At 44.6% G+C, this 24,260-nt stretch overlaps 1 protein-coding gene across 1 annotated transcript in view; it reads right to left on the reverse strand.

Annotated features, from left to right (window-relative positions):
• Window positions 1-1,580: 1,580 nt before the first annotated feature.
• The window catches only part of exoc2 (exocyst complex component 2), a 41,315-nt gene continuing 18,635 nt past the window's right edge, over window positions 1,581-24,260 (reverse strand). Inside the window, exons 7-28 of the mRNA XM_062395439.1 lie at window positions 20,418-20,498; window positions 19,358-19,503; window positions 18,401-18,482; window positions 18,194-18,296; window positions 16,441-16,559; window positions 12,478-12,591; window positions 11,999-12,123; window positions 11,225-11,293; window positions 10,974-11,131; window positions 10,728-10,849; window positions 9,734-9,795; window positions 9,528-9,608; window positions 8,887-8,946; window positions 8,404-8,465; window positions 8,243-8,312; window positions 6,412-6,528; window positions 5,538-5,679; window positions 3,447-3,502; window positions 3,177-3,299; window positions 2,898-2,959; window positions 2,506-2,565; window positions 1,581-2,011 (exon numbers count right to left, since the gene is read on the reverse strand). Coding sequence (XP_062251423.1) covers window positions 1,918-2,011; window positions 2,506-2,565; window positions 2,898-2,959; window positions 3,177-3,299; window positions 3,447-3,502; window positions 5,538-5,679; window positions 6,412-6,528; window positions 8,243-8,312; window positions 8,404-8,465; window positions 8,887-8,946; window positions 9,528-9,608; window positions 9,734-9,795; window positions 10,728-10,849; window positions 10,974-11,131; window positions 11,225-11,293; window positions 11,999-12,123; window positions 12,478-12,591; window positions 16,441-16,559; window positions 18,194-18,296; window positions 18,401-18,482; window positions 19,358-19,503; window positions 20,418-20,498 — 2,108 coding nt within the window. The 3' untranslated portion in view covers window positions 1,581-1,917. The remainder of the gene's footprint in view (window positions 2,012-2,505; window positions 2,566-2,897; window positions 2,960-3,176; window positions 3,300-3,446; window positions 3,503-5,537; window positions 5,680-6,411; window positions 6,529-8,242; window positions 8,313-8,403; window positions 8,466-8,886; window positions 8,947-9,527; window positions 9,609-9,733; window positions 9,796-10,727; window positions 10,850-10,973; window positions 11,132-11,224; window positions 11,294-11,998; window positions 12,124-12,477; window positions 12,592-16,440; window positions 16,560-18,193; window positions 18,297-18,400; window positions 18,483-19,357; window positions 19,504-20,417; window positions 20,499-24,260) is intronic.

The following is a 24,260-nucleotide window of genomic DNA, read 5'->3' on the forward strand; positions in this document are numbered from 1 at the left end:
TGTGAAATAATGTCCTGAACGAGACAAACGTTGTGATGATTGTTCATAGAAACTATTATTCAGGTCCCAGTGTGATTGGTTGTTAATTCATTTATGATCTAAGTTATTGTTTTTACTTTATTCAGTAAAAGCACTGAAAGCATTTTTGACTAATTCACACAAAACAGAGGAAAATTGATAGATTCCAAAATCTTATGACCAACCATTAAAGACCAACATCATATTGATCAGTGAGTATTTGTCCTGAGCCTGATGCATCTTCTTCCTGTTTCATAAACTCCATTTTTGTCAAATTGTAACATTAAGACATTAACTGCTCTGACATTATAATAACATTATAATTTTTATTATAATAAAAATAATAACGAGTGTTTCCAAAGTCATCGTGAAGCACGTGGACACAAATATTTACTACATTTATTTTTAGTTTGATCAAAACTCCAGTTTTTCAGGTGTCACCTCGAGAGCAAACATGTTTTTTTACATTTGAATAGAAAACTGAAATTGGACTGAGTCAAATGACACAAATCTCCAGAGTCGCACAGTTTCTGAACGTCTGTCCAGCTGCTCGACAACATCTGGGTGAGACACAGTGAATCTTCACAGGTCCTCACATGACAGAGTTCTTCTAACACAGAAACCAGATCACAGAGGATGTTCCTCGTCCGTGATGGAACAAATTTTCTGGTGAATTCAAGTTAAATAAGGATCTTTTTTAGAAACTCCCTCTCAGCTCTGTTACTGTAAACGGAGAGCGGGTGGAGAGCGGGTGGAGTTTGGGGCTTTGATCTTGTTTTTGTGAATGAATCCGTGGGAGGAGAGAGAGAGCTAAGTTTAGAACACAGAGAATCAAAACAGCTCCTGTCGGCGCGGCGTGGCTTTCCCCCAGAGCAACGCACACAACAACAGAAAGTCTGAAGAAACCTGACGGTGAAACGTCTCAGATCGTCTCAACAGCACGAGGACACCACGTCCACACGGTCCTCAGATGAACCCTTGTCTCTCGTGAGAGCCGTGGGCGTCTCCTCCGCCTGATCCTTACCACACGTCTCACTTTGTTACCGTCAGGACACTTTCATCTGGATTCACCTGCAGCGTCTTCTGAACGCGGCCCTGACTAACGGCCTGCCGCCCCCCCCAATCGCACACGCCCTGCACACGCCCTGATATCACACCCTGAGCTCACATCCTCCGCCCACAGACCTGGGGCCAGACAGCCTGAGTGAACCAGAGAGCTGGAGCTCCACAGATGAATGGGCTGAAGCCACTGGTGTAAAACGAATGTGCAGTAATGCAAATTGTTCGTTTGAAACCTCTGTGTGTGTGTGTGTGTGTGTGTGTGTGTGTGTGTGTGTCCAAAACAACTCAACAATGCATGATGGGATTTTGACCTAACTTGGTGGGAGCATCACTTGGGTGTGTTTCTGCAGATGATTCACTTTTGGAGCTAAATCGGTCAAAGATCGACAAACATCTGGTCCAAGTTGTGAACACAGATAAATGAAGTGAAGCTGAAACATCTGGATTGCTCCCTACAGTGTGGGTTGTATAAATAATAAGAAATAAATGTAATTAGACGGTTTAACAGGAAGTTGTTTCACTTTATTGGGCGACTGAAATGTCACAGGACAAAGCTTCAGTGGCTTCTTTGAATGTTCAGGACAGACGTTTACCTCGGAGCTCAGACGGGGTCGTGACCTGCGTGTCTTCGCCGAGACACAACCCCCCCCCGTGGTCCCACATTAGAGTCATTAGCATAACCAGCTCATCTGGGACTGTCCGGCACAGTAATAAGATCACACAGACACACATTAGGGTTCAATCGGGTGAAGCAGAAAGTGATTCTGAGAAGAGCGGAGATGAGTGAACACAGTGATAAGAGAGAAGCTTCATTAGATGATTCAGATAAGAGACGGTTCATCTCTTCACAGGCTGCACGGACGACGGGTGGAAGCAGGTGAGCTGCAGCTGCATGCTGCTCGTGAACTTGCCCATCAGCTGCTTCAGGAACCTGAGGAGGAGACACATGCTGGGATCACTGGGAAGGAAACTGTACATCATGAAGAAAACACCAGAAGTTCACTTGTTTCAGGAACAGCGTCAGGTTCTCTTCATCGGCCTCGGGGACCTTTGAGAACTGATTTGAATTTGAAGGTTCATTCTGGAATCAACCTGCGTTTATATCTCAGATCTTTTGAGAACATTCGCCTGATCAGAACCTGAGGTCCTCATCACAGGCCTTTTCTGTCAGGGCCCCAGAAACGTTTGGAAAAAACACCTTGAGAAAATCTGACTGACGAGCTCTTTGTCCGGAAACTGTTTTCACATTTCTCTACATTTTCTTGATCCTGCCTCTGACTTGTTTTTTCTTCTGTTTGATTTTCAAACTGCTTTTTATTTTGCCTTCAACTCTTCAACTGAACCTGACATGCTCCTCGTAACATGCTTCATGAATACATTTTGGTTTAACATGATCATTTTAACATGGACCAGTGTGAGACTTACTTCTCATCGGCTCCGCTGTGTAACGGCGGCAGGGCCTCTAGAGCCAGGTTGAAGTTTTGGCTGAAGAAAAGATAAAGTTACAAGTTGGTTTAGAAAAAGGGCAGAAATACAGTTCAGAATAAGTGTGTGTGTGTATCAAGACATGAGCACACACACAACACAACACACACACACACACATACACCCCAGTGCATGCACACAGCAGAACCAGATTACTTTCACTTCCTTTCCAAAACCCACCAAGTAACATAAATAGGGATTGTAGTGAGGGATGTGCGACTGCTAAGATTTCAGTCTGTCACATTCATGACCGTAAATCACACACATGTATGTGAGCTCAGCCCTGTGTGTGTGTGTGTGTGTGTGATTGTGTGTCTGTGTGTTGAACCCACTTGCTCTCAGAGTTGAGGTACCCAACGATGGCGTCTCTCAGAGTGCAGAGCTCAAGACGAGCCTGAGGAGGATGGGAGAGGAGGGGGGGGGGGGGGGGGAGAGAGAGATCAAAATGTGCAACAGAGCAAATGAAATCCATTGAACCTCGTCAACTGTCAGCAGTTGGCAGCTTAAAGTAAAATATGACATCATCAGAAAAGGGTTAAACCCCAACGACTGTGTGGGGTCGACTTATGAGTCAAGGTCTTACTATGACTCGGAGGTTTGTGTGGATGTACCTGCAGGGCTCCGTTTCTACTGAACGAGGACACGCACTGCATCAGGCGACTCATCTCCTCCGCAACTGACTCGACAATCTTCGATATCACCCGAGGAACCAGGTCCTTGGAGACCGTGAAGACCTGAAGAAGAGGGAAGAACAAACTGCTGATGAGACGACGGGGACACAGAGTGAGGAGCGTTTGGGTGGAGGAGGTCGTGAGGAGCGTTTGGGTGGAGGAGGTCGTGAGGAGCGTTTGGGCGGAGGAGGTCGTGAGGGGCGCTCGTACCTCGGCGTGCACCGTGATGATGTTCACCAGAGCTTCCTTCAGGTAGTTCCTGACGCCTGAGGGAGGACAAACACACGGGTCAGAATCCAGGGGGACGACAGTAAAACACAGATTCTTCTTCTTCTTCTTCTCAGGATGTGAAATATGGAGTTAAAGCTTTGGTAGCATCTGAAACATCTGCATCAGCTGATCACACACACTGGACCTGGACTGACAAGATGAAGTCAAGGAGCAGGGATGTGACTGTGTTGAAGGAGATGAACCCTAAAACCCTAAAGTCCCCATAAATTCAATCAAAGCTTCAAATCACACACTCATCGATATCAGATCCCTAAATATATCAGACTTTCTCTGGGAAATCAGTAAAAAGGATAGAAAATATTTGAATAAGTTATTTCTTCAGTGGTTCTTGAAGGTAAAAATGGGCGTGGCCTGTTTGTAGCATGCTAACTGTGTAAAGATTCACAGTTGTGTGTTCATGTTTTATCGCATAACGTTGAGCTGTAACCGCGGTGGTAAAGCAACACATCACCACGGTTGGTCGAGTTACCATCAGTCCTGCCACCCCCTCATCACGTAGGGATTTTCCTGCATCGAAAATGGGTGACAAAATTCTAGCGTAGAGGAAACCGCACAAATGATCACAACTGGGATGTGCCAGTCTGGCCCGGGTGGTGCAGCTCTTCAGCTTCATTTATAACTACTGTGTTTTATTTCTGATGATTTTATAACCTGTTGGTTTTAATTGCTGTCCTGAGAAGCACTTTGCGATGTGGGTTTTTCAAAGTGCTCGATCGTTACACTTGAATAAAACGTAATCTTTATTAATTCTGCTAAACAAACATCGTAACCTCAGTTTCAGATGATTAACTGTGAGACCTTTAAAGACCGAGATGCATCTTGTTCACTGCAGAGAAGACGACTTCATTCTGAGGAGGAGGAGGAGCTTCTGTTCAGATAAAGGTTAATGTTCGACCTGGAAATCTAACAAACATCAAACTCTAACAGATATTGAAAGTGGATTTCTGACGCTCTGCAGCACCCACACACTTTACAGGGGTTCTGAACAAAGAGTGCAACCAGTGAAAGTATCAGATCCTAGATCTGTGGTTTGGAGTCCAAAATGTTCCTCTTTCACAAACGGGCCGAAGACACAAAGTCACACGGCTTCAGGAACCGACCAGAGCAGCTTCCTATCAACAGCGAGTAGTAACAGAGTAATAACCTGCTGCCAGTCGACACTCTCACACACCCTCACACACCCTCACACACACTCTCTAACACACTGCTTCACATCCTGTGCTAAGGTAAACCACATATACACATTTAAGTTTCACCTGCTGGGTTTAGAGTTCGCCTGGTGAAGCACAAACACACACACAAGGCAGCACACCTACAGCTACACACACAGACACACAAAGGCCTTGAGAGACCTTTAGACCGGGGACTGATCTAATGATCTCTGTGGTGTTTACAGTAAACCATCAAGGAGCCGTACTTTACACATGACAAATACCAAACACAACAACACACATCAAACCACACTTGTCGCGTCCTCGGCCCACAGGACTGCCGGGGGCTGATTCGCGACACTAACAGGGTCGGGTAGCGGTTGCCGCGGGGGGGTTTCCCTCGGTTGTCTTGGCCTGACGTCCCAGGTTTGAGGTGAACAGACCAAAGTAGACGAAGATGAACGACAGGACGGCTCTTTAAGAGTAAAGCCAAAGTGTTTTGATAGTCCCCCGGGGGCTGAAGCATAGTAGACCCGGCCTCCTCCATGTTAGTGGTCTAGACTAAAAAGAACTTATCTACGTTTGAGTACTTTCGTTTGTTATTTGATGATATGAAAACGTAGTGAAACTTCACGATGAACAGACTGACTCCAGATCGGTTTAAAAGTGTGTATCAGCAGCACCTCGATACCACAACTCAACACAACGATCACTACTCTGCAGACTCACGCTCCAAATTAGATATTTTGTCTGGTGTCTGAATCTTGGGAGGAAGCATCGACACATCGTCCATCTTTAATACCAGTCCCTGTTACAGATGGTTTCAGGCCCTCACCATGCTTCCTGTGGGGCTTCCTACCTGTCGGTGTTCCACAGTCTCTCCAGTCGAAGTATCCAGCGTAGATGCCGGGCTCCAGGGAGCCGGCGATGGGGTCGGCCCGTCTCTCGATGTAGGCTTCGAACAGCTTCCTGTCCAGCTCGCGTACAGTGTCCACACTCACCTGAGCAGGGAACCACAACAAAACAGGATTAACACACAAGTGCACACGTGAATAAAACCTTCTCAATGTCATTTGTAAGTCAAAGCAGCTGGAACTATATGAAACTACCCATCAACACAAATGAATGATCCATGTGTGTGTGGTTGTGTGTGTGTGAGACAGGTGTCTAAACTTGTAACTTAAGAACTGAACAATGAAACGTTTGTTTCAAGTTCATAGTTTTTTACAGAGGTGTAATACGATTGTGGATTCATTATAATGGGCGCATGATATGGGAATACTTATTTTTCATGTTTGCATTGATGTAACTATGAGTTAACACCAAGTTATCATATCAGTAAATATTCACTGAACAATAGAAGCCGCCCAAACCAGTTCTTCACAGAAAATGATTCACCAGTTGTGACTATAAGACACCAACAGAACACTTCTTTGCATTGTGATTCAGCCATTAGTCATTGTGGGCCGTTTGTGTGAAGAAGACAAACGAGGTGAGGAACCGAGCTTTCAAGACGATGACCTTTAAAAGAAAGTAGTCATATCTCTGCTCAGAAGTGAGTGAGGGACAATCAGAACGAGGGATCTTCTCTGTTCTAAATGACAACACTCGTTCTTCTCATCAGCAGCGACAGACAGAGCCGATGACTCTCTCTCTCTCTCTCTCTCTCTCTCTCTTTATATAAGGTTATTATTCAGAAACACAACTGTAGATGTCAACGGCCCAAAACTGACCCGTGTGATTTTCTCCGTTCCCGTGAAGCCGTGTTTCTCGAAGTGATCGGCCAGGTTCAGGAAGGTGCGTCTCTCCAGGTACTGACAGTTACTGAGGATGATCAGCAGGCGTTGCTCCTACACACACACAGACACACACACACACACACACACACACACACATATATTTAATATACATAATGCATTCCAAGGTCACATTCCCAATGAACACATGCATGTTTAAACCTAAACCTTATTCTATCCTGAGCCCTAAAACGACACGTGGGGACAACTCAAGATGGGATCACTTTCCAAAGAATGTAAACCTGCATTTTCTAAACCTGTCCTCACTTTCCAAATGTAACATAACTTGACTTACTGACCTGACATATCCTCAAAAATGTCAAAATGTTCTTGCATTCCTAAAGATGCTTTTTGTCTGAAACATTGGCAGTATACGAAAATATATCAAAATGCCCTGCTCCGACAATCTCCTTTGCAAAATCCTCACTTTTATAAATTATAATACATTTTCCCAAATGTCCTCAAGTTCCTAAAATCTCTAGCCTGGATGCCAGACGAACTTAGCCCCGCCCACAACATTTTTGGTCGGGCAGTTCGGTCTGGAGTCGCTCCGTTGAGGAAAAATTATGCCCGACCGGGCCAATCAGATTGTCAGGGCGGGATTTATACGATGATGGACAGATGATCAACGGTAACGTAATCAACCACGTCATCAAAGTGCCCTCGGGTTGAATTCGTTTTCAACAAACATGCCTGCCGCTGGCGAGCTGAGATGTGTAGATGCTGCCATTGAGTCTGTTTTAGAAGACATTGACAGAGCATTCATTTTGAAAGAGGAACAGAGAACGTGGAGGCGACGCCAAAGCACCGCGCTAATCCCTATCGCCCCGGCGCTTGGCTGTTCACACCGGACACTGAAGCGACGCTGAACCGCCGGGCACAATAATAATATCCCCCGTTGATCCAGTAGATCGCTGCATGGCTTTGTGCCGGTCACACCGGAGGCTGAAGCACCGCGCTGTGGTACAACCAATCAGAGCAACGTAGTCACATACTACGTTGCTCTGATTGGTTGTAGGTCTATCCAATTGAGCGAAGAGGAATTTTACTTCCTGGTCAGTTGAGACACGCCCCATAATCACAGCCCAATGGTCTCAGACTCACATTCTGACTAGAATGTGAGTCTGACAACATCAGGCTATAAAATCTCCTCACTTCCACTACATTTCCAAAGAATCTCCTAAAGTCTTCTCCTGTTCTGAATTTCCTTATTTGACATAACTTGCTCTCCACAAATCGTGTCGTCAGTGGCAGGAGCTTGTTCTTCACACGTATGAGATCAGACACTTCAGTGGGCTGAGGTCCCACAGTCCAAGAGGAGCCAGGCCTCAGTGGTTTTAGTTCATAGTTTGAAAACTCAAGTGACTCCCGTCTCTTAACTCTGGTCAGCTGCACTCAGTCGAGTCTGTCTCCCTCGCCCCTGCTTCACTTATTTAGGGCAGGGGAAACCCCATCTGCACCTTGCTCCATTTCCCTTTACCACAAGCTCTCTGCACCCTGCTCTTCCTCCTCCTCGTCCCCCGCTGCTCAACCCCCTCCGCTGACACCTCAAACAAGTTACAGGAAATGAGGACGTATCTGCTTCTTGTCCACAACCAGGAAACAGCCTGATAACATTTCGTGGTTTGAATGAGTGAGACACGTTTGTCGATTTGTGTGAAGGAGAGAAACCCACGCTCCGGTGACGCAGCCACCAAATGTGGGTTTTCAGGTGAATTAACCCCAAACAGTAGAAAGGAAATAATAAAAAAGACAAAGTGATGCTTACAGATGTTGGACAGAAGCCGTCTTGACTGGCGGTAAACCGATCTGGAGAGGACAGGTCCACTGCGATGTTGCTGCACACATCGGGGGGGTTTCACTTTAACAACTTAAAATCAAATACAGTTAAACTTATAAAAGTGAATAAAAGGGTCGATGAAAACTTACTGAGCTGCATCGATGTCTCCGTCCGTCTTTGTGCTCAGCTGGTCCAAGCAGTTGATGAAAACCTGAGTTGAACATTAGAGACACGGTCGTCAGGCTTGTTGTGAAAAACTCAAACCTTCTACACCATGAACTCACTCAGTCTTTCACTATTTTGAATAAGTTGCTTCTATTCTTCTGTCCTCTATTTACTGTGTTCTGTCTTTTGTGGAAAAAACGTAGTTCAAACACTGTGAACCTTATATTTATGTAAAATGTAAAATGGGACAGAAAACATTAATATCATAACAGAAATATGGAATAAACCCTTGAAACATTAGATCAAAAGCTAAAACATCAGATCAATTGTTTGTTTGATGAGTTCCTGGAGCCCAGACGTCTGGACCTAAGGTTTGATAATCTAATAAATGTGGTTGTGTTTCCTGGTATCTGGTGTTGTTCATGACAGGAGATTATTAATTCCGGCAGCAGGCTGACAGCTCGTACCTTCATGATGCTCACACTGAGCTCTGTGACCTGATCCTGGACCTGGTCCAACTGCAACACCTGCAGAGAAGAATGTAACACACATCTTCATGCATCAGGAAAACGGCTTTGCCTGGATATTTTATGTGTTCAGGTTATTTTAAATCAGAGGCAGGCGTATGTGTTATTTCATCTCAGGTTTTATCAGGTTTCAAGTGAAGAAGAATGAAGTTATTTGTCTGAAACATTTCAATAATGTGTATTAAATTAATCATAAAGAAAGAGAATTCTGAATCCTTTTGTTTGTGTGAGTTCAATCTTGTAGGAAATATTTATCTTGTATGTTAATTGTGGGGCTGCAGGAACAAGAGGTAAAACCAATCAGGGCTGTTTATAATTAATTTAAATAAACAAACTCAATGGGTTTGCTGCACTGATCAAGATTTATGATTAAGGAATGAAAGATGAAGAATTATCTGTGTTTTGGAAGCTGCTTAACTGATTTGACCCATCCTAAATATTTGCAGTAAATTGTAATGCACATAAAACCTAAAACTACAAAGCTCTTCATTTAGTGAAGACAAAGTCCATCGTGGTCGAGATGATCAAACCTCTTCATTCAGTTTCCATTTCATTGCTGTGATCTCAGGTGATTCTCTTACATTGATCTCTCCTGGTTTGACCTCCAGCGGCTCCCTGAGCGACTGCAGCATCAGGACCATGCACTGCTCAAACTGTGACGGCTGCACAGAAGAGAACAGACACATCAACACAGGTTACAAACACGTTAACAGGATCGTCTCCACATCACAAACAGTGTGTATGTGACGGACATAATTCATGAAGAGATGAAGCGTAACATCCTCACCAAGCTGGTGATTCCCTCGTTATCCACAACCCAGTCCTCCTTCTCAGCGAGACGCTTCACATCTAAGAGTCGGGGAGAAAGCCCAAATATGAATTGATAACGTGATCAATTCAAAACTCTCCACAGGGTTAAAACAGGGTCGATACGAGTGGAAATAGAGACAAATCAAAGTTTGAGTTTATGCGGGATGATGTTGTGGTTCTGCTCAGACCTCAATTTGGTGTGAATGTGGGGGAAAGTTGAGTGAAAACCAGTCACTCTTCTCAAAATGACCAAACCCGACCACAAATGAAACCGAGCATGTCTGGAGTTAGTCTCACAACACTTTGTCTATTAATACCTTAAATGTTATATGAGGTGAAGGAGGCAGTGGAGGAAACTGACCAGCACTTAGACAAAGGGACCATGTGTGTGTGAGGTGGATCTTTACTGTCTGAACTGGGTTTGTGCAAAGAAACAACACAATCAGAAACCCACTGGGTCCATGAGAGTCTGTGTTTCTTATGGAATAGAATCTTCTTTTAAATGCATTCTTCCCGTTTATCATCATCACTTACTGCAGAGAGAATATTCTTAGAAGTTCTACATACATCTCAGGTATATTCAGTTTTATAAAGATTTATTTTGTTGCCTTATTGCAGTTGGAATCAAACAAGTCCTAAATGACATAACAAAATTAGAATTCTCAGGATGACAGTGCTTTGATATGTTTCTGTTCTTAAATATATTCCTGGTGCTGTTTCACTTCCGTCCACAAAGACCGTATCTGCAGCTTCGTGCAGACGCACAATAGCTGCACTGTCTCGCCAGTTTAAGAACAACAACTAATTTTAAATCCAAACCACCTTGTGTAGGTGCACTTCACTTTTTACATGACGTTCCAAAAATGTCCAAAAAAAGATTTGGGTACCGGGGACCTTTCACTGTCATTTTTCAAATCTTGCTATTTTCCGATAAAGCTAATTAAAACCTGAGGGGTTATTAGTGTCCTCACCTTCTGTGGTGTGCAGCAGAGACACCATGAGGCAGTGGACTCTCAGCTCCAGCAGCAGATCCTGGATCACCTGCAGCAGATCATTAGGGATCTCCATCGCAGACAGAGCGTCATGACAACTCCTGGATGACACCAGAGGAAAACGTGGATCAGAGGGAGAGAGAAGGAGGAGAGACGTCAGTCACTGAATTCCTGCGTGTAAAGATTTCAAAACTGTATAAATATAAAAACAGTGAGAGTGAGAACCTGACGGTGTGAATGATTTGTGTGAGCCAGGCTCCAGTGAGCTCCGACTTGTTCTCCCAGCCTCCGTAGAGATTCAGCTCCCCCTGCGGCAGCGTGGTGGGGAGCAGAGCTCCTCGGATCAGCTTCACCAGCCGGTTGGTGACCTCCTCGATCATTTTCTATAAAACACAGAGCGCACAACAAACACACTTTCAATGAGATTCATCTTTTAGGATTTATACGGTTAACAAGAGAGTCATAAAGCCACTTACTTTAAAGTCATTCTGTCTCTGTCTGGCGTTCTTCTTGGACTTCTCCACCTGACCAGACTTCTCTCCAGTCTGCAGACAAATGGAAAGAATGTTGCTGTTCTTCATTTCAACTTTTATATTTTAAATCAACAGAAATAAAACTGTAGGTGTTTTGATTAAATATCCTCTACAGAACAACAGAGACATACAGTTACATAAATCAAACAGTTTTAGGAAGGTATCCCAAATAATCCAAGGGTGTTCTTGTATGTGGCCCCAATGATAAAAAGAAAATCAATATACTTCTATTATATAGAACACCTTGAAAAAATTATGTATTTTTCTTGTCAGAGTTGACAAATGAGATTTCTTAAACATAACATATTCTGTCACTGAGTTATTCATGTGATGCATTTATTTATTTGTATTTTAACAATTTAAGTTTATCTCCAAATGCAGAGATATGATATTTTGTGTTCTACCACCTCAACAATGCAACTGACCTCAACTCATTTGAACCAATGGGCGTTCAGATGTGTGCAAGTACCTTTGCTTTTTAGACCACATGGGCTTAAGACAGTAATAAATGTGTTTTTCAGAAACTAATAAAGAGTCTTGCAACAAGCTTGATGTCACATTTCATCAGTTGTGAGATTGGGCCCCTCAGAAACATTTATTCAACATTTTGAAAAGAATTCCACTTGAGGAAAGTGAGAAACCTTCATTTGACCTGATCATTTAAGTGTGTTGTGTGTAGTATTGTCTTCTCACTACACAGGGAACCCAGGTATTCACCTCACTAAACAGACTCCCATTGACATAAGAGATCCAGAGCTTCCAGAAGTTCGGCAGCTGACCAATCACCACGTCCGACAGCTTCTCCACAAACTGCACCTGCTGAGGAGTTTCAGAGCGCCAGGCTGCAACACAGAGGTACACAGAGAATACAATCTCCCTGATGCTCAGCACAGAAGTGATGGGCAACCTCATGGGCAACTAGCAAACCCCCACTACCTACGAAATATCTGTAATTCAAAGAATCACAAGGCGGAACATTTGACTTCCAGGCAGAAGGAGGTTCGAGTTATGTTTTGTTTGTGTTGTCACTTTACTGAAGGATGTGAGGAGATGCACTGTGACTTCCTTCCACTCTACTCTGATTCCCCTAAAGCAAGAAAGTGTTACACACACAAACAAACACATGTACAGACAGGGAACCCCCTCCCTCACACAGACAGAGTGGGAGGTTGTGCTAGATGTGTTGTGGTGCTCACTGCTGGGTCGTGGCGTTCGCAGGCTGCCCCCTCTCTTCAGAGACGCCGTGTGGCCGAGCCTGCCGAGCGCCGACGGGCGGGAATCCCCCTCCAGGTCCAGAATTCCAACACCCACTGACGGACAGGAGGAGAAGGGGGAGGGAGCAGGAGATGAGACATGAACTCGCACGGGGGAAAAAAACAAAACACATACGATATCGAATAATCAAATAAGCCATTTTCATAATTCCACATTCCTCAATAAGCCCAGCAGGCTTTCACACCAAACAATCCTCCCTCGCGCCTCCAGGCCTTTCTTTATTTGTGTTCTGATCCGTCTCTGCCGCGGCCCACAGCTGAGAGAATGTCCTGTTGTTTCCAGGGTGAGGAAGCAGAGCTGTGGGCTCAGCGAGCCCCGGGGTGAAGTGGGTTTACATCAACCGCACTGGGCCCAGTTACCTCTGCTCCGCGTGCCCACTAGATGGCAACAGGGAGCTGCGCTACAAGAGAGCCCCCCCCCCCACCGAGAGATAACTTCAGTGAAATGAATCTGCGAGACGATGACTCGAGGATATCAGAAGAAAGTGTGAACATTAACATATAGAAATGAAAGTGAAACGCCGCAGCGCCTTGGGGGGGTCGTACCTTCTAACGGTGAAAATGAAACAAGCTTGTGCTGCAATACGCCTACGTGTAGCGTGTCGGACCTAAGACAGAGCTCGGCTGCCACTTTTCCAAAACATGGGTCTGACACACACAGACAATCGTGTGCTGGTGAGTCACAGAGTGAAGGTGGAGGCTGAGCGAGAAATCCCCGAGCAGAGGAGCGAGTGTGGTGCAGACCGCCGAGCACACAACACAGACGTCCACTGGAGCAAATGTAAGGAAACTCTCCACTGAGTCAGATTAGCTGTAAACAGACCAAGCTCTTTCACATCACAGATACACACATGCGCACACGCACACACAAGCACACAAATAGCCCATGTGGAGCTGTGTGGTCTTTTCCTGTGATGTTTTCCTCTCTTTTCACAGGGATGAGAGCTGCTGTTGATCCAGGTGTCGGCTGAACCCCCGGACTCTTCAGAATGCATAAGACTGTGTGTGTGTCGGTGTGTGTGTGTGTGTGTGTGTCGGTGTTCGTGTGTGTGTTTGTATAAGGTGTGAGTTTGCATGTGCAGCGCTCAGAGCTGTTCAAACTCTTTTCTTCTGTTCTAAGTTTCAAGGTTGAAATGTAGGAACCTTTGTGTGTGTGTTTGTGTGTGTGTTTGTGTGTGTATTTGTGTGTGTGTGTGTGTGTGTTGAAGACAGTGTGCGACCTCTGCTCACTTCCTCATCAGGTCCGAGGCTCTTCTGCAGGTCGGATGAGTTCCTGCACCCCCCCCACACAAAGCTTGTGTGGTCACTGACCACAAAAGCTTTTCTGTCTCAACACTAACACACACATACCTTGCAGATTCCTACACTACACAATATAGAATATACAGTGATTTGATTATATAAAACAATCAAATAGTTTATGTTACGATCATCTAGTTTTTTTAATTACATTTACTCTTGTTTTAACTGGGAGTGAGTCATATGTTATCAGGACCAACAGGGGGCAGCAATGAGCCTAAAAGCTGTTTGACGACTGCTATTAAACAACAAAAGAAGTGGAAGTTCATATTACTATATATTACTACATAGTGTAAACAAAGATGGACGACATGACAGCTCCTTATTATTACACTAATGCATGTGTTCATGTTTCTTTATTGATGCTATAAAAATGAAGTGAAACGTCTTGATTGACAGCTGTGACATGCTCGTGGTTGGTGAGAAACTTGCCTTTCCCCCCCCCCACACACACACATCTGATTATCACTATTACTCAAGAGTAATAATTAACACGTTTCTCCTGGAGGGTTCCTGACTGAAATCACAACCGCCTGTTTCCCAGTAAATCACACTAACACTAGAATCCCTGTAATGGTTCCCTGACAAACCTATTTTCCTGTGGACAAAACTTCCCACTAATTGTATTGACATTGGAAGAAGACGCACCGTTCAGGAAATAGAAGAACCGCAGTTTATAATTGAATCGGGCCGAGTCAGATTTCAGCGCCGGGCCGCGATGAGTGTGTTTGGACATACGGAAGCAACTTGCAATGCTCTGCTTCCTCACGAGGAAACTATGGTGCCGGGCATTTGTTCCAACAGAGATGGATGGTTCCATTTCACGTTTGAGGCAATTTATGGGCTAATTAATGGAATCATACCGACACCAGAGCGGCCTCTGGCCTCATGTTCATGACTGGGAAACACAAGAGAAAATGACCTGAGTTACTGCAGACACGGCTGATCCATCACAGAGGAGCGATCCCTGCCATGTGTGATGCTGACAATAGCATAAAAGATGTCTAAACCTAGAGGGTAAACATGATACGAGGAGGAAGAGGAGGTCGCCAGCAGATGAGCAGGCTGTGAGGTACCAGTAAGGGGGGAAGGAGGAAGAGTGGGGTTGGGGGGGGATGCAGTGGATGTGGTTTTATGATCGTGTCTGTTCAAGGGGCTGCCTGGGTGGAGGGACGTTTCAGAGGGGCACAGGTTTCGTTCCGAGGCGAGAGGTGAGCGGCGAGGACTGCGGATGGCAAATAGCTGCCAGGTGTGTGTGAGGAGGAAGAGTGCGGAGGGGACAGGAGGGGACAGGAGGGGACAGGAGGGGACAGGAGGGGACAGGAGGGGACAGGAGGCAGCTGTCTGCAGAAATCACAAACAGTTGAAATGACAGAGAAACAGAGCGTGCACCTTTCTGGATACACGTCCCCCTGCTTGCTGTGAATAGTCTGTATTCTTACATGGGCCCACTCAGACATTTTCTAGGGGGCTGGCTGGAAAAAAGTTCCAGAAAATGTCCGGAGCAACTGACCCAATTAAAAGCCAATAATAAGTCCAGTGAGAACTTTCCATTGGAATGGATGAATGAGGGTTTAACCTTGGAAGACGGTGTCAGTTCTTAATAACTCCATGAGGAGGACGCATGTGCACAAAACCCACTCCTGCCAATGGTTTCTAATTATTCCAGAATTCAGCAGTTGTTGGCAGAGACAAACCGGGAAACTGCTGCGAAAATCGACATGAAAAAAAATACAGGTTTAAACATTCAGCCTCGCGAATGTTTAAAGACGGAACTGTACCAAACAGGCTGGCTGGAGAAATCCAGACTTTTCAGAATAGCTGAGCTCCATGTGATGCACGTGTGATTTCAGATTCACTCCCTGCCACATGTTGCTCTGCTGAGGAATGCCTGTGTGCAGTGAGAGGGGGCCATCCCTGTTCCCTGACATGATAATCAAGCTGATATTTAACTGTGGAGAGGCGGGGAGTGAGCCGACCCCCAGATCCATCAAGCCCGAGCCCCGGAAACCACTGTTACCCTTAGCATTAGACATGTTTATGTTGCAGCTGCACTATGTGAAGCAGCCACCCACTCACACTGTATTTGTGTGGGTGCTTTTGTGTAAGTGTGTGTGTGTGTGTGTGTGTGTGTGAGTGTGGTTGGCGAATCGCTGTTCTTCCTGAGCGGACGGTTTCACATCCACATTTTTTCTGCTGGCTGATTTAACAGAGGAACAGCTTAATTGGGGTTAATTGTTCCAATCCATCTGTGAAGCTGCGTGTGAGTTTGTGTGCGCAGTAACATGTCAGGCCCTGAAACCCAAACCCGAAGCCAGCGTTCCCCCACTTTCATCTTATTCATATATTCATGAAACAATAAACACGCGGGCCGCGAGTAGAACAGGCCGGGGGGGGGGGGGGGGGGGGGGCTGGTAGGACGGACAGGCAGCTGGCTCTCTCTTTCCTCAGCCACCTTCAGACTCACATGACATCCCCCAGCCCCATGATTCAAAATGCTAAATAGGGGCTTTTCACTTTGTGTGTAAGGCGACTCAGCTCAGATGTGTGTGTGTGTGTGTGTGTGTGTGAGTGTGTGTTTCTCACCTCTCTGGCCACTGATAAACTCGTCTCTGCAGTTTTGCATCAGCTGCAGGATCCACTTGTGCTGAGCGTAGATGCACTGCCACGCCGGGTCACCTGGAGCGTGCAGGTCCGACAGGTACCTGCACGTGCACACACACACAGGAGTGACAACTTTAGATACAAAGAAAAGCAAACTACACATGTGTTCTAGGGGAAGTAGTGACGGTCACACCATTCAAACCCATTTTCCACCAACATGGAGTGGACTGGTTCCAGTTTGTGCATTCAAAACACTTCAAATGAACTACTATTTACTTCCAGTGTTTTGTGCAGCTCCCTCTGTGGAGGATGAAACCTTGATTACAATGGTTTGGCTCTAAGCTGGTAAGATAGTGATCAGATTCACTTGATAACACCTGAATCAGGTCGAAAACCAGAGCTTATTTGGTGGAAAAGACTCACCAGAGATTCACAGTGGCCTATATGACTGGATTCTCCTTTACCATGTTTCTATACTCAGAGTTTAAGTGCATTCAGAGGTCATGGGAATCAAATTAAAGCCTCCAGTTTCCATAAAGCAACAGTTTAAGGTACCAAAGAAACAGAAGTTACGAAAAAATATTATCACACTGATTTTCTACAAATAAAATCCCTTTAAAACTAATGCATATTTGAAAATGTCTGAATGTGTTGCCCTCCAGTGGAAGTAGCATAAAACAATATCTGTGGCATATGGGGGATGCTGCTACTTCTTGAATAACCACATCCTGCCTTATGGTTTCTGTATAAAAACAAATATTGCTCAGTAAATCATTATATGTTTTAACAACGTATATTAATCTGTATAATTTGAAATATATGTATCACCCAAATATCTGTCACGTTTTCAGGCGAAGTAGCAAGAAGACAGGAATAATGATTATTCTCAGGTGCTAAATTTAAATGCAGAGAACATGTCTACATATTAAAATGAAAGTAGAAAATGATGCAGAGGATCTTTCTCTCAGAGGTTTTGAGTCTTGAACATTACTCAGTGACCTGCGTGATCTCAGATGAGTCACTTTAAACTGAGGCCTGGCTGCCTCCACTCTCATCCTTTGACCCAGCCACTCGTTTGTTTCTCATTAGGTGGCATCTTACAAAAAGTCTGAGGGACACACACACTAACAAAGACACAAAGACACACACACACGGCTCCCACCATCCACGGCAAGAGTAAACAGGAGCTGAGTGGGCGTTCAGAGCCGTGCCTAATGCAGCAGGATGAAAGATGGTGCCGTGCGGTTGAGAACTGGTCTCTGTGATCCTGACAGGTCGGTCCTAACAATAATAAATCGGGTGAGACCACAAGTATGAATGGACAGATGGAGGGAGGGAAGGAGGGAGGAGAAAAAAAAGAGAGAGAGAGAGAGAGGCAAAGGAGAGAGAAAAATATAAACAGAAACAAGAGAGTGGGGCAACAGAGAGCTGAGTGGGCTGGTGAGCACTCACAGGAAAGTGAGAGGCCTTGAGAGGAAAGCAGACGGAGAGAGAAGTTCTGGTAACGATGACACAGACACATCAGAGAGACCGAGGGGAGTGGAGGAGAAATGACATGACTTTATATTTGATGTCTGCAGATGGTGCACACTCGTGAGGACTGTGTTACCAGCACAGATGAAGGCAAGATGTGCAGGGAATTTGCTTTTTTGAACGATTCTGTGTGAGTGATGTGTGAGAGACCACAACATTGATTTGAAATAAATGTCTCTGGGTTATGAACATGAACAGAGACCTGATGTATCGCTTCTGGTCGTGTAAAGTCGACGGCGTCTGCAGCAGCTTCTCCAACAGGAGACTTCTCAGAGCGCAGATCCTCGTCTCCACCTCAGCGTACACTACAAAGAGGAGGAGGACATTAAAATAATCATATTCACAATGATGGAAACCTGTATAAACAAAGCTGGAAGGATCAAATTAACAGAATATATATATCTGTTACCTTTTTTGAAAACGGGGACCTCAGTGTTGCCAAACAGAGATTTGGCTTTTTCATAGTCATTGATCACCACGTCATAATCGCCCTGCAAAGACAGGAAGTCACTTTAGTATATTTTGAACTTATCAATCATGACACGCTGTGTGTTTAAGATTCTCTGGCTCCTCCCTCTGGATCAAAGCTCTGGAGAGACAGATATGTGAATAAAAATACATTTAAACTTTGAAATAACAAATTTGAAGTATAGTGCTCAACGACCTTTGAAACCGATCTATGAAAGAAATGTTTTTTTACTCCATTTTAATGTGAACACTGTATAAATAATCATGACAAAAAACTATCAACACATAAACAATGGTAAAGAAAATATTTACAAGTTTGAAGTTTAATTCCACGGACTGATATAAAAATACAAACATCTACAGCCACAACTACTAATAACACTGGCTTGAACATTATTGGAAACATTTACATAATGTAAGTCAACAATAATGTATCACATCATCTAGTGGTTTTTAAAAGGTTTTGATGAAGAATGATATCTCTAATAGTTTCTATCAGACCTCTACAGCAATAAAACTCGGCTCTGCTCAGTGACACAAGGTTTCACATGGTGCTGGTTTAAGAAGCTGCTTGACGGATCCATTAGGCTTTATGATTAAATGTTTATTAAGTATCCCGGCCTCAGCGAGCCACAGGACTTTGTGCAATGTACAGTGAACACGTTTTTCTCTGTTGCCCTATTTTTAGGCAACACTGTCCTGTTATGACGGGATTAACTCTGTTAAATAACCAGACCAATCAGTGAAGTGTCTTCAGTGCAGAATCGATTTTTATAACCTCCATCACTTGAAGCAATGAGAGATTTCCTCTCCTGGTGAATGACCTTATATCTCTCTACACTCTGTGGAAGAACTTGCTTTACTTCACACTGCCGGTCGATGTGTGTTTGAATTCTACCTTTTGGATATTGCGTTCTATGTTGAGTGGCAAGTTGAAGAGAAACTTGAAACGCTGCAGCACGTTGAGTGCATTGCGTGTGGAGTCAGCTTTGTCCTTCCTCCCCAAGACCTCCTGGAAAAGAGTATCGGCTGTATCACTCGCTCCTACGAGAGAAAAGACGGAGAGAGAGCAAGAGTGAGTGAGGGCGAACGAGCCAGGAGAAAATTAAGAGCCTGGGATACTGTATAAATAAATGCCGACACCGCATTTCCCTCTTACTGTCGATCTCTGGTTTTCCTCCTGCTCTCTGTGTGTTAACTGACGGAGAGAGGAGCAGGAGCAGAGAGCGAGTGACTGAGGAGAAAGTGACGACTATCTCTTAATCAGAGAGCCCGGAGGAACTGGCTGGCTTCGTGGGTGGCCCCCCGATGTGCCGTGTCACAGGAAAAAACCCAAGTTCTTCTAATCAAAACAAAACCCCTCCCCCGAAAACAGAAAGTCCGAAGGAGGAACAACATAAGGAGCGAACAGAGGAATACTTCACATTTTTCACTCTTGAACCTGAGTTTTCATGATGATAACATTCTTGTTTTTTAAGTTAGAGACTCAGTGCTGTGTGCCTGATGCACTGGGTCGAGGGCTGAAAAGATCCGTGAGGTACTTTGAATTAATGACTTGTTTGACTGTATCTACTGTACATAGGCCCATGTTTGGAAGAAATTAATGAAAACTGCAGGAAGACAACTTTTCTGAAAAAAAGGATTGGAAAGGGTTGTGTTTTTAAATAAAAGTTTATTCTGAGAGTTTCCTGAAAACGACTCTCCCCATTCTACAGGATAAACTACCAAAAGTGAAGATAATTCACAATGAATATAAAAACAAATCTAGTTTTTTATGTGATCTTCTCTGTGTTAACTGACTATGTGTCACTATCATAGGCTTTAAAGTTTGAAATGACAAATGAATTGGGGGCTTTATGTGCTTAAAGGATGTGTTTATAGGGAAAGTTCAAAGATCTGTACACTTGCATCAGGAGGTAACTTAATAAAAAACTAAATTTTAGATGAAAGACACTTACTGTTGAGGATGTTTTCCAGTCGCTGGGTCATTGATCCCTCGACTCGCTCTGTGCCATCGGACTCAAGTCTCTGGTGAATCGCTGAAATCAAAATGAAGAGAAACAATAAATGAACGTGAGAAATGTGGAACACAATTTAAGGGTCCCTGCACGAACGTGTGATCCTCAGACACAGGAACATTTTCAATTAGGAACCGAAGGTAAAACAATAAACAGGCTCTCACTCAGTGGTAGATGGGAGATAACCTCAGTGGTTCTCCACCCACTGATGCTGTGGTTGAACCCCCCTCCACCCGCCCTTGAGCCTGTTCGCAACAGAGGTTCTGTCCCTGTCCCAGTGGTGAACTGTACTGGATCAATTCACCTCACCCAAGCAATTCATATCACAGTTTGGTGGTCTTGGGACATATGGAACCCTTTGACCTGGAGGTACTGACAATCTAAAAATCGTTCAACTTTGTGAAAAACAACATGAGGGAGAGCGGAGCTGGACGTCTGGACGCCAAACATGACTGTTGCATAGATGAGGAGGAGGAGGAGGAGGAGGAGGAGGAGGGAGGAACTATGTGATGGCTTCAATCCTTCACTGAGCATGATGAGCTTTACGTGGGACGGGGCATTTGAAAACAGGGAATGAGGGGAGAAAGCCGAGAGAGAGAAAGACGGAGAAGGAGAGGTGTGGCTATCCCAGTGAATAAATAAATGGTGTGCAGCAGTGGGCAGCTGGGTGCTGAGAGCTGCAGCCAGGGTTTATTGACAAAGTGGAAGAGGGGTGGAGAAGGTTGAGGCGACCTTCTCATGCATACTTGTGGAGAGACTCAAATATGCAACGAGAAGACATCTCAAGAATGAAGCTGCGAGACAAGAACGCGTGAAAGAAAAGAAAAAGGATAACGATCCTCTAATTTCTCCTCTCTCCCAGTTGTTCCACTACAAACAGCGGCTGCTGGCGGAGTTCGGAGGGAGCGGGAGGCAAAGCGAAGGGGGGAGAGTTCTGTAAATAAATATGTGGGTCCGTTCTGACAGACAGAAGCCTCAAGGCAGAGACCGAGGTATTCCTACAACACACTGTTCAAACATGCCATCGCCTAATCAGTGCAGACGTCGCGGGCCCTTTCGTGGAGCTCTGGACCGGCAGAGTGTGTGGCCAGATGCAGGTTAGGACAAAAGCACGTAGACGTGGGAGTGTATACGTGAGAGGAGAGGATTGATAGGACTGAACATACAGGAAGAGTGAAACACACACTGCAGGTCTGCTTCACATCTCCACACCCCCCCCCCCCCCTGCCCTGTAGCCAGCTGTGTGTCCTCTGCGTCTGTCACACACTGAAGGGACGATGACGTCACGGTTAACCTAAACATCACGTCAGGGTCCGGATAGCACGCGCTCCGAGGACCTGAGGAAGAGCTGCAGCTCCCGCCTCACTTCCTGGAACCACTGAGGAAAAAAAATGAATAAGAATAAAAATACAGTGTCCCTGGATTCTAAAGTGGGAGATGTTTTGACTCCTGCTGGGGCGGGGGGGCTCAGGGAATAGGTCCTGGGAATCTGGCATTTTTGGAACACGGTAGCCGTTCCGTTTCCTGCATCGCTGGGAGACTTCCTTTTCACACAACAATGAAAAACCTCAAATTTCAACATTTCAGTCGCAACAACTCCGGACTCCCTGACAGCCTGTCAGCCTGTCAATCAGCCCGAGTGTGTCCGTCACAGACGCAGGACTCCGTCGGTCACTGAGGCTCAACACAACCAAGCAGACGCCAGGGCCAGAAACTTTCCATTTCTTTCAGCGGCCTGTGGAGGTTCACACAGTTATTACAGAACCAGTGGGTTCCTCACTACGAAAACATTTAGAAACTTCTGTAGAGAAGCAAACAAACAAATCTACCAGGTCAGTGAGTAAAATAAATAAATAAAAATTGAAGCATAAAAATTAAAAGACTTCAAACTATTATTTTGTTGAAGTAAAAGGCAAGTCAGGTCTCCACACCCTAATACATAATCTGATATTTTTCTCACGATATAAATTCCAAAATACCAGCAGGATTTCTGCCAATACAATTTCTCAATCCCATACTTATGGTCTATCTTGCCCTTAATTAAAAGTAGGTTATTAATATTTATGCAAAGTAACATAAGACAATGATTTACATCGATAATGATGATCTGTGACTTATAATAATAATCAGAAACATTGATCCAGTGATTTGGATGGATCCTTTGTCCAAATCTAAAAAACACATTTGCTACCAATGTCGTTTTGATAAATACTCTGATCAACATCCAATTAAATTAATGAAAGACTGGACACTGATCCAGGGCCAGCTCTTTCTTTTTATCATGCCAATCTCGTGAGGATGTTGATCACACACTTCTCCTTGAAAACCTAATAATAAAACCATACTGAAGAGCCGGCTGCTGCTTCCAATGCTGCCAAACGCCAACATCAGCTCACTGACCCAAACTGCACAGTAATGAGCAGTATGTGTGATGTTCAAAAGCAAAACGTCTAAACTGTGTGCTTAGGCATCGAGTTCATAGTTCACCAAATATAGACATGAGCTTTTGTTTTTACTGTTGAAGACATTAGTTATAATGGAGAGCAATTAAGAGGCAATTAGTGGGGGACAAGAAAAAGAGAGGGAGGGAGAGAAACCCCACGGATATTAGAGTCAGAGTTCTGATGTTCGCTCTAAATAATTTCTCTCCGCCTCATTTCCCTCCGGATTTGGCCTCTCTTCCGTGTTTCCCTCTTGCCAGCAGCAGTGCACTTGCATTAAAAATAACTCCCAGACATCTATTAAAGTCATCAATAAAAATCTCACATGCGAGCCGAAGTGAAAATAAACAGGAGAGGAGACGTGAATGTCCTGATGATGACTGAGGAGGCTGTGAGCGCCGCAGCAGCCTCTCACAAGGAACAAGGAAAACACACAAGCGCCATGTTCATTTCCTTCAGGTCTTCACGGCTCCGTCTCAGGTGAGGCTCATTTGGACGGACTCCTGGACAACAGAGAGCTGCCAAAAGCTGCTGAAAGACAAAGAAAGGATTCACAGGCGCTCAAACAGCTGCACTAACCAGGCCTGGCAGTGAGCTATTGCAGAGCTGCCTGGAGCGGACTGGCTGCTCGCAGCGTGCCGGCTGGTATGTCGGTTTGGCCGACCGGACCCAGGATACAGAATATCTCCATTCGAGCTCTCCACTCTGGGCCACCACTTGATTTCTTATGACCGAGAGCCAAAACGTGGCTGAAAAAGGAAGTCGTGGTGCTGTAATAAGTCCTGGACCTTTAAATAAATTTGCTGGTCCAAGTGTGAGACAGTAGTTTTTTTTGTGGAAGTGAAATTTGATTAAGTTGGAGATGTATGATATTTCAGAAGCAGATGTTCTGGAGAAAGTGAGCTCTTGCTGTAATGTTATTTAATTTTATATAAATTCATCCTGAAGCAGAGCTGCATTTTTTTGGGGCCATTTGGAGACCATTTTATTTTATGTTAATTTATATTTATAATCAGTAAAAGCTTTCTATAATTGATCCTGTACATTATTAAGTTTTGAAAATGTCGTTGCCAGACATTTGGACCCAGGACCAAAAAGCTCAAACGTGGACAAATGTCTGGTGGACACACTTGAAAACATTTATACAAAAAGATGTGTTTGATTAAGTTTTGGTCATTTGGACGAGGTTGCACGAGGAGTCACATCCGCAGCGTCACCATGTTTTTGGGTTGTTATGGTCAACACGTTAACAAACATCAAAAGGAGACAAAGCAACAACAGTTTTCATTTTCGGGAAATTCTCAGGTCAAATTTCTGAGAAATCCTTAATTTTGGAGGATTA

The sequence above is a fragment of the Platichthys flesus genome, chromosome 9 (assembly GCF_949316205.1).
Source record: "Platichthys flesus chromosome 9, fPlaFle2.1, whole genome shotgun sequence".
NCBI lineage: Eukaryota > Metazoa > Chordata > Actinopteri > Pleuronectiformes > Pleuronectidae > Platichthys > Platichthys flesus.